At 51.0% G+C, this 10,096-nt stretch overlaps 1 protein-coding gene across 1 annotated transcript; it reads left to right on the top strand.

Annotated features, from left to right (window-relative positions):
* Positions 1 to 1,691: 1,691 nt before the first annotated feature.
* Positions 1,692 to 3,071, top strand: LOC128270161 (cyclin-dependent kinase 20). The gene is made up of 3 exons (XM_053007566.1): positions 1,692 to 1,895; positions 1,979 to 2,638; positions 3,030 to 3,071. The coding sequence occupies exons 1-3, from the start codon at positions 1,692 to 1,694 to the stop codon at positions 3,069 to 3,071; spliced, it is 906 nt and encodes a 301-aa protein (XP_052863526.1).
* Positions 3,072 to 10,096: the final 7,025 nt, after the last annotated feature.

Genomic DNA, 10,096 nt, shown 5'->3' with positions numbered 1-10,096 from the left:
TCATGTGAATCGAAAACTGTGTATCCCCCGGAACGCCGTAAAGACGCCGAGAATGGGTTAAACCATCTCCGCTGCCTGTTTGCGTCACTTAATTTACAAAGCTATTCCTGGCTGGGAGACAGCAGCAGCACCAGCACCATCCCACACTCCCGCAGCAAGAACACACAGCAGCAAGCACAAAGGAAAGCCAACCGACCAACGAAAGCCGCAGGCATTTAGGGAGAATTCATTAATTACAAGCGCACGAAAATTAAAGAAGGGCTGGGCGCCAGCGTTTTTGGCCGCTTTTGATCGCCCGCAGGTTAAGCGCTGCATATTTTATGTGCGGCGCGATGAGTCGGTAATGCGGCTCTTAAGCGTTTCTAGCGTTTAGGGGTGGTGAAATAAAAAGGACGCAATGACGGGGCACCCCAAGCCAACCGAGGATCTGGTCGTGTGCTCCTGGGTTGTGTTTATTTATTCAAGCGCTGCACATACAAAACGAATGGGTACAAGTGATCAGCTATCGAAGCATATTTGTTGAAGGAGCTTCGACCAAAAAGTGTGCACATCAGGGTCAGCATGTCAAGCATAACGGTAGTCTTTACGAGGAGTTGCAGTTTGCAAGAAGAAGTCACTAAGGAGATTCAATCACCACATACGTTGGCAGAAGGCTTACGCTACGTTACCCTGCGCCGCACGTAGCCCCAAGGACTCTCTCGAGTGGTGGTCTGGTGGCAGCGTCAAGCATAGCTTTTAATTAATTGACGTTCCGGTCGTGGTTTACATTCAATCCACTGTGGAACTATGCACTTTGGGTCGGCTCTTACCGGATCCGAAGTGTTACTTACCGCATCGGGTGCAGCAATTAGAGAAATGGTCAACTAGAGTATCAGTGTCTGTGAATGCTCTCGCCACAGAAACATGTTTTGCATGGACTTTTCTCCGGTTCCAGAGCAAGGAAAAACAAAACTGTAGAACTCGCTCACTTGGTAGTCGATCTCCCGCACGACCCGGGGACGACAAAAAGGAATAAGTTGAGAAAAAATATAAAAAAGGGATATAAAACGGAAGGGGTTCGGGAACACCAATCCGTCCGCTTTGAGTGGCCAACGTCTTCGCCAACGGAAAATCAATAATCTTGTGCTACGCGAATTCGAACTCCGTAATGCACCCGAACGGGTGGTGATTCAATCACTCGTGTCCTTCCAACCGCTGGCTGGTGGTGCACGAAGCCACGGTACGTTTCCTTACGGCATCGACGTCACGACGCGATGAACATTTGTTTTTATTCGTTGTTTGCTCGCGCGAACCATAAACGAATCTTTCGATTTCCGAGTCGTCGTCGAATTGTCTGCCCAAAGTGAATCGCGCCCCTAGACCGTAAACAGAAGGCCGGCCAAACGTCAGACGCTCAGCGCCACACGACGGTTGGCCGCGATAGGTACCAAACAAAGCGCACCATCGTCGCGTTGCCATGGGCAACGGAAAACAACAAACAACCCGTGCCGACACTTGGTTCCCAAATTTCCTTCCGGCAGTCGACAGTTTCGGTGGTCAACGACGCAGAAATGGTCGTCCTTTTTGGTGGGTGTGAATTTTTTATCACCCGCCACTAATTAAAAGTAAACAGTTCGCGGCCACCCGGCGCTCGGGTGACATAACCTCGAAAGCGTGTGTCGGAACCGTGAACTGGCGAAGGCGAACCACCGATGGACGATTATATGCCCTCGCGGTACCAGCCGCTGGGGCGCATCGGCGAAGGCGTCCACGGAGTCGTCGTGAAGGCGCGCGATCTGCAGGCGGACGACAAGATTGTGGCCATCAAGAAGCTGTCGCTGCGGACCAAGTTCGGGGTGGTGTCGCTGAACGCGGTCCGGGAGATCCGTGCCCTGCAGCACTGCCGGTGTGATAACGTAAGTCGCCAGTGGGGCCGCCAGGTGGCGCCACCGGTCGCCGGGTCTGTGTTGACGTTCGGTGTTTGTTGACCCTTCGCTAGGTGCTGGAGCTACTCGACATGTACCCAGATCTGGCCGGCATCTCGCTGGTGTTCGAGTATATGCCCCACACGCTGCACAGCAAGCTGCGGGACGAGGAGAACCCGTTGTCCCGGGCAAGTGTCCGCCGGTACGCGGCGATGCTGTTGCGGGGCCTGGCGTACCTGCACCGGTTGCGGTTGATGCATCGGGACGTGAAGCCGGCCAACCTTCTGATCGACCGGCACGACGTGCTGAAGATAGCGGACTTCGGGCTGGCCCGTATCTACGCGGACGGGCAGCCGGACAAGCCGTACTCGCCGCAGGTCACCACCCGCTGGTACCGGGCGCCGGAGATCCTGTGGGGCTGCCAGCGGTACGGGCCACCCGTCGACCTGTGGGCCAGTGGGGCCGTGTTCGCCGAGATGTTGCGCGGGGTGCCGCTGTTCGCCGGCGCCACCGACATCGAGCAGCTCGCGCTGGTGGTCCGGACGCTCGGCACGCCCAACCTGAAGGACTGGCCCGAGGTGCGAAGCCTGCCGGATTATAACAAAATCCGCTTTCCGAATGCGCGTGGCGAACGCTGGGAGGACATCTTCCCGAGCTGCACGACCCGCGACGAGCTCGGGTTGGTCGACGGGCTGGTGCGGTATAATCCCGCCAAGCGGCTGACGGCTGACGAGGTAGGTCCGATGTGTCTGTCGAGCCGTTTTGGGTGCCCCCTTTTTTCCCGGTCACGGCCCAGTAGCACCTCCGCAGCACCTCCTTAATCCTGGCCCATCCGGGCCTTCCTTCCTTCCGAGCGAAGGCGAAGGAATCGCCGCTGGTTCCGTCGATCCGTCGATCCTCTCGCTTTGTGTGCTCGCTTGTCGTTTTCCATTATCGCAATGTCCATTCAAACCCCCACCCCACAAGTCCCCTGCGCTGTCCACCAACCGCCCTCGGCGGTGCTTCCGGTGCACGTGCCTTGCCGGGATAATGCCACCATTGCTCTAGGCTACGGTACCCGCTTTCGGTACCTTTTCACGTTTTTATACCCTAACGCTTCCCCCCATTTCTGGCCCCGTCGTCTAGGCCCTACTGCATCCGTACTTCAGCGAGGCGGGCGGAGAGTGAAAATTAATTCGCAACAGGCACCACCACAGATCCGTGGCCGGGAGGGTAGCCGCACCCCGTACATGCGGTGGATCAGCATACTTCCGGCAGCCTATCAACGAACACAAACATCGTCGTCCAGGCGCGACCTGTGACCTGTGACACCGGAGACGCCGTAGTCAGCGACGACGACGAACCGAGTGAAGCAGATACGAGCGAACGGAGCACTCATCTCGGGCCAGCAGCCAGCAGCACACACCATTAAATGGCAATGAACTTTCTGGCACTACTCAGTGCCCACAGCCCCATTTCACCGGGAGGTGTTACATCGTTGCAGTGCCGTGACGGGGGTTGGCGACAACTACTGGCCGGACCGGAGCAGACGGTGGAGGCGAAAGGAGAGCCAGCGCATACTTCAAAGTAGCACGGCGCCACCCGGACAGTGCCAACCCATTGCGAGCTGAACCATTCCGACACGTGACCGGGAACGGGGTATACGTGTGCATGTGCAACGGGAACAGCATTCCGCGACCGCCCACCGGTGCTCCTTGGTGTGCGCTGTTTTCTTATTAATTTAAACGCTCATCCGAAGGCAGGAAGTCACCCGCCAACGGGAAGATAATGTGGGTTAAGGGATATAAATGGGCCACGAGAAACGATTTCTGGCGCCCGGGTTTGATACGGAAAGGAGCCAAAATCCACTTTCTAATATTTATGGAAAACGTCCGGTGGCGCACCAATGACGTCCATGCTGGCGCATCGTTTCGTTCGTAGAATCCTTGCGTTGAATATTGAAACGCCTCTTTAGAATTGAATAAAATTTTGAGTAACCCGACGGAGTCCCGTACTAAGATCCACTCAGTTCGAATCTTGACTGTGAATATCAACTTGACGTTTAGTTGATGCTCAATACGGCTCTGTCCGTTCTAATAAAAATATTAGTTAATTATCTTTCGCTGGACGGTAGATGAAAGAAATGATGATCATAGGAGAATCCGACCGTTGGTAAAATCTTATGATGAACTCTGGTAATTAGAATCTGATGCAGATAATGACCTGGAGCAGTGAAAAGGCCCTACGATGAGGAACTTCGGAAGTTGTTGGATGCAAACCCAACTTTGAAACACAACAACAATCGGCAGAAACACTGAATGTGCCACACAAATTGAGCGGAAAGCAAATGGAGCATTGTAAAACCATTTTTGAAATGCTTCTTTAACGACACCAAAGAATGTTGTTTTTGGTTATCGGATGGTGGCGAAGGCGCCAGGCCATCGCGGACTGGGACGAAGGCGAAGGGACTGGCGAATAAAACAGGATTTATAACGAAACCCGCAAGCGCAAAAAATTATGCTCTGTGCAAATGGTGGGATCTGGTTGATATGAGTGTATCATGAGCTACTAAAACCGTGTCAAACGGTGAATCCCTTCCGGTGGTCAGATCCCTTCCTACAACAAATTAGGGAATTAAATATTGGATTGATGGAAAAACGATCGGCATGGGCCCGAAAATACAGAAAAATGATGTGAAGTGAAAAATGATGAGCTTTCTTCATCGAGAAAGCCCTGTGAACTCAACTTATACACCTGCTACATTAAGTTATTAAGTAAATCGTGAACTAATTAATCAATGGTGTTGTCCGAAGACGCCAACGGGGCTTAAACTTCCCACGGACACCAACAATCAATTCAAACACCTCCCGCTAGTTAAAGATTAGCTTCCCTGAGTGAAAACTTTCGATGCGATTTAGAAAGGATCAACACAGAACGATTAATTCGCACGAAAATGCCTTGCGGTGAACGTAACAAATCCTCTTTTCTGTATTTAAAGTAGCCTCGAGGGCAACAAAATAAAGCAAAATGTAGAAACAACGACGGGCTGGCCGGGCTTTGTCAAATGAAGCTCTTTCAATTCCGACCGATGACGGAAACGAACGATTAAGCTTTCTTTACTAATTGAATTATCTTCATTTTAAATCGCGAAGCGGTCGGCACCACCGGAAGGTGGGTGGCCCGAGTGCTCCATTATTGAACCCTTTCGAGCAGCAGCAGCAGCAAAGTGATTCGGTGGGCCTCGGCCGGCCGGCCATTAATCGTTCGGCTTCGGAGTGTAAGTGATCTAATTATCCTGATCCGGCGTCGCGGCGGCATCGCCGTAAATGTCACGAGCGCACTCGCAACGTGGAGCCATCGGAAGTCGGAGGCAAAATTAAATATGATTCCACTTTGGGCGCCGCCGACGACGACGACCGGTGTGCGCGCACCGGTCGTGATTTTCCGCGTCGTTACTCGAACTTTTCGCGTTAACTTCCCGCCAAGTGGCTGGCAGATTAATTGATTCAACAAATTATATCAACCCGAAATACGCCCGGTGGCCTGGCCGGAAGTTTGCAGTTTGCCGTTAAGCGGTGTTTGCATGCACACCATCCCCGGCCTGCTTTCGATTGTTTTCTGACAGTTTTGTTCACCGAACTCAATTACGGCACCGACGAAGGGACACTAGTTGAGTCATCTTTTTTTTTGTGAATTGCCTACATTGCGCCTTTTTTTATTTCGTTGCCGAGAGCTTCACTTTCGTTCGCGACCCACGGCGGCTGGTCAGTTGCCAGGCGCTTCGGGTGGAAAAAAAGAAGAGTTCCGTCACTTTGACATTTGCTTCATTTTCATAACGCTATTTTGGGGCCTCCTTTTTTCCGGCTGATCCCAGTATGCTTTGAAATTCTAATCCTTCGCGACACGATAGCGGAGTTTGGGGAGTTTGCCATTGTTGGCCTTTGCCTTTGAAAAGTTTCGGCCGGGATTTCGGCCTTCCTTTTTTCCCTGCTTCCAGGTAATTCCAAGTAAATCACCACCGACTGATGATAAAAAGTTGAAATATTAATCATGCTTTGTGTGCGCACGCGGGCCCGTCGAAAGGGTCTTGGGCGGATTTTTTTTGTCGGTCCCTAGTTTTCCTTGGACGCCTTCGACAGTGTCCTGAGAAGGTATCCTTTTTGGGCCAGGCGAAGCAAAACATGTCGCTTCGCGTTCGATTTCTTCCCGACTACGGTGTGCCTGGGCACGTGTGCGTGTGCCGGTCGACCCAGCCCAAACAAACGCGTCAACCGGCCTGTCGGTCTGTCGGGGCATAAACATTAAATATTTAACCACAAAATGGCGCCGTTTAGCGCCATTCTTCGGCGACGCTAACGGTCCGTTCGCTGGCCAACCTGTCCGACTGCTTTCCAGCACTTTCTTTTCGCTCCTTTTGCAAACCCCATTCCGGGGCGACTTCCAGACGTAAGTAGACAGCCTTAAGCCCCCACCCCACATCCCGGGGCACGGAGCTCGTTACACGAAACCACATTTGACTCGCCACGGGACACGGACGTCGCATTTCGCGGGCCCAAAAGTGTCGTTCGGTGGCGAACTCGAAGATGGTTTCGGCGAATTCCTTGGTCGCCCCGCGGTCACGCTGCTTCGCAACTACTCACCGCTGATGGCGATTTGGTTCCGGTGGCCGGTGGCGGGTTTGCGATGGACCGCGCCCCGGTACTTACTCCTTTCGCTGCGGTCACCATCGATTTCTGTCGAGCCCGCGGAGGCTGTGGGCCCGCCTTTATGGCAGGCAGATACGGCACAACTGCGCCGTTTTACGATTTTTATTGTTCGCAACCTCGTTTTTGTTTGGGCCAGTGAAAAAGGGGGAATAAAATTTGGTTCGTCCGTTGCTGATGGCCAGATGGAGACGCGCCATAAAACGCGTGGCGGACGCTTTGGGTTGTGGTTTTACTTTTCGTTTTTTTTTTGTTGTAAGCCGCAACCTCCGGTTCGTAAGGCTCCGCGACCCAGATCGGTGCCGGAAGGTCGGAAGATCGGTTTTGAAAATTCTTTTCGCTCGACCGAAGACCGAGCTGGAAATGATTCCATTTGATTGAGATACGATAATCGTGACACCGATTGGAGCGGATTCTCGTGCGCTCGGCCGTGACGGTGGATCGGCTTTCACCGGAAGGGATTTTTTTTTCTTCGCTGCCGATGGATCTTTCTGGTCGGCCCTGAAAACTTCACACGGATTGCCGATTCTTGTTTTCCCCAACTGGGCGGAAAGACCATAGGAACCGTCCCTTCCGTTTCCTCGGTACAATGGCTACACGGGTCTCCGATTTGATCAGGTTTTTGGTGCTCGCGACCGGTCCCTTGGTTTGGTTTTTCTTTTTCCTCGCCCAATCCGATTTCGGCGCTCGGAGTTCGTTGCGGGGAATCGAGTTAGGACATCGGGTCCCGCTCGAAACCGGGCACTGATTGACTTTCAACAACAACAGAATGGCCCCGGTAAAAACCGAACGAACACCGGCACCGGATGATAACGCCACCCGGACACGCCATTAAAGGACAGATGTTATTCCTTCGCCTACCCCGTGCGGCTGGGGGACCTCGTAACGGACAGGAGGATCCCCAGGGCGTTGGCCCGAATTCTTTACCGCACCGAAGGGCCTACCACTACGTCACGGCACATCTTTCGCTGGGGAAGAAAAGAGACGACATGATCGGGACAGCGACATTCCGTGGTAATTCAATCAGCACTTCAACCCTGACAGGCTGTGATTTTTATACTTCCCGACTTATCCCCGGCAACCGGCCGAATGCAAAGCGAACTATCGAACGAACTGTGGGCCTCTGGGCGGAGATGGAAAACAAAAAAACAGGAACCAATAAAGCAACGATCATCACATTTCATGGCGTGGTTCGTGATGGCGGCAGATAACCCCGCCGTCGACCAAATCCCGACGATTTAGCAGTTCGACAAAGTTTTCACGGGTGGCCGAATGGGTTGCCGATTTTTCGGGTCAGCTGAAAGAGGGGTTCGAGTTTTTGTTGTCCCTCCGTTGCACGACAGGACAGGACGTCCTTCACATTAGTTTCAATGTTTTCCACACGGACACGGAAAGCTTCTTGAGCCAGACATTGTTCGTCCTTTTTTTGCTTGTTTTTTTACAGACTTGAACGGAACCGCAAAAATAATTTCGTACAAATACTATTTTATTAGAATTGACAAAATTACGGGCAACGGAAACAAACATCGCATTCACAAATCGTGCGACAAAGACAAAGTTGTTGTGACCAATTACAAATTCATGAACATAATCATAACTTTGACTTCAAAGGTGCATACCTTCGGCTTTAGCTGTCGACATTAATGAGCTCTTTATGGACGTTGGCACTGTGAATATAGTTTTCAGAAAAACACATGCCTTTTGTTCCAATTAGCTTGCCAACCTCACCATTGTTTCGTCATACTCCGATAATGAAGTGACAATACATAGGCTGCGTTATATTTTCATGCATCGTCGTTATGGTCGAGACGACACGGAGTGTGAAAGCTCGTTTACAGGAAAATTGGTTGTATTTAATTCTCGTAATTCCTTCCTGGGACCGTCGGGCCATTGTGGGCTTATTTCATAATTATGTTTCGCACGGTTGACAATGTAATTTTCAAGAGATTACGCTCGAATATGGAAAACCGATAATCGGGTTCAATTATGCGTTAATCTTATTTAGTTGGCCGTTTATAAAGAATCTCATTAAATTAGTCAATCAGTATGTGTCTCTCGAAACTTTGCTTGTCGCGCGTTCACATGTGTCCCTTAACAGACTGTATCTTGTGGAATTTGTACATTCTGCCATTACATTTAACAACTGTTTACCCATCTCAATCGCCTGACCGGCTGGCCACGAAAGATTTACGGGAAATCCACAAGCATTATTTATCGCGAAACGTTGTTATTAAATCCTGCAACCCAACAGCTGACGGCGGCGCAAAATAGAGCGCATAGTGTCCATTTAAAATTAAATCGATATACACTTAGCGGAGCAAACCTACACCGGTTCTGGGCACGTGTGCGGGTCTCGAATGTGCGCACCGGAGGCTGTGGATAAAAATTACAAATGTGCCCAATATTTCACCGTTGGCGCATTGCCGCCGGTTAGCTTCTCACGAATCTTAAGGAAAAAGCAAGATTTGCTGCGTCCACATTTAATAACTGTGAAACGTTGTTTATTGAGACCGGTTCCAGCACCGGCACCACGCCCTATTCGGCTGTGGCTCATTCGTGTACGATTGCCCGACAAAACAAAACAGAAACAAAAGTTAGGACCGACCCCCCTCGAAACCCGAGGCTTTGGTGAGCTTTTCCTTTTTATTCTCGTCGCATATCCTCCACGCGGGGGCGGCACGGAGTTGCGGCGTTACGAGAGTTACTGCGTAAGCACTGCGTAATGAGGTACCGAAATGTACTTCTCACACACAGCGGGGCAGTAAACTCGAATGTTTTCGGTTGGGCCGCATCATCCGGGGGGTTTACCGGGGCTGATCCTTCGCAAGTAATAAACTTTCTACTTAAAGTATTATCATTTCCTTGCCGTGCCTTCATTAACGCGTGTAACCGGGTTTCGTCTTTAAGACTTTTGTTGCACTTTTTTGGCCACGCTAACCTGCTTCGCACAAAGGAAAACTGCGTCGCCGTGCCGTGGCCTTTAAACTCGCCTTGGAGATGCAAAATTGTACGGGGTTCGAGCTGTAAAGTGATATAATGAAACATTTGGAGAGCTTCATTTGTTTTGAAAATGTATTTCATGTATTTATGCACTTTACAGGCATTTTAATACGGTTAAAGATGATGTGGCTGAATGAATCTCTGGCATTTGCGAAAGATGAACGATTGTTTCGGTTTTGGTTCGGTCAAATTATTCGACAATGGGCAAGCTCCACTGGGATCAAGGGACTCCTGCCACGGTGCGGACAGTCGGTGTCAATTTCCTTCTCCAGAGAGTGGCCGTCCTGGGACTCAAGCAGGACACCGTATGCTTCAGCTGATCCAATAACAAAAATTAATCTCAAGCTCGAAGCTGTTATTCGAAAAGTGTTTCAATTCATCATTCGGGCTCGTGGGGCACGTTTAATGCCATCGCTTGTCTCCCGCGGGAATCCGCTCCGGTTTTCTCTGCCAATGTTTGTCCTGGCCAATGGTTGTTTAATTAAATAGTGTAGTTCGTAATTTACCGGT

The sequence above is a fragment of the Anopheles cruzii genome, chromosome 3 (assembly GCF_943734635.1).
Source record: "Anopheles cruzii chromosome 3, idAnoCruzAS_RS32_06, whole genome shotgun sequence".
Taxonomy (NCBI): Eukaryota; Metazoa; Arthropoda; class Insecta; order Diptera; family Culicidae; genus Anopheles; species Anopheles cruzii.
This window is presented reverse-complemented; position numbering and strand designations above follow the sequence as displayed.

What these genes read in the sequence shown, in the direction of transcription:
- LOC128270161 (XM_053007566.1), top strand. Translation starts at nt 1,692, where the DNA reads ATGGACGATTATATGCCCTCGCGGTACCAGCCGCTGGGGCGCATCGGC. An exon ending in AGCACTGCCGGTGTGATAAC is followed by an intron (nt 1,896 to 1,978) that starts GTAAGTCGCCAG and finishes ACCCTTCGCTAG; the next exon opens with GTGCTGGAGCTACTCGACAT. An exon ending in AGCGGCTGACGGCTGACGAG is followed by an intron (nt 2,639 to 3,029) that starts GTAGGTCCGATG and finishes CCCGTCGTCTAG; the next exon opens with GCCCTACTGCATCCGTACTT.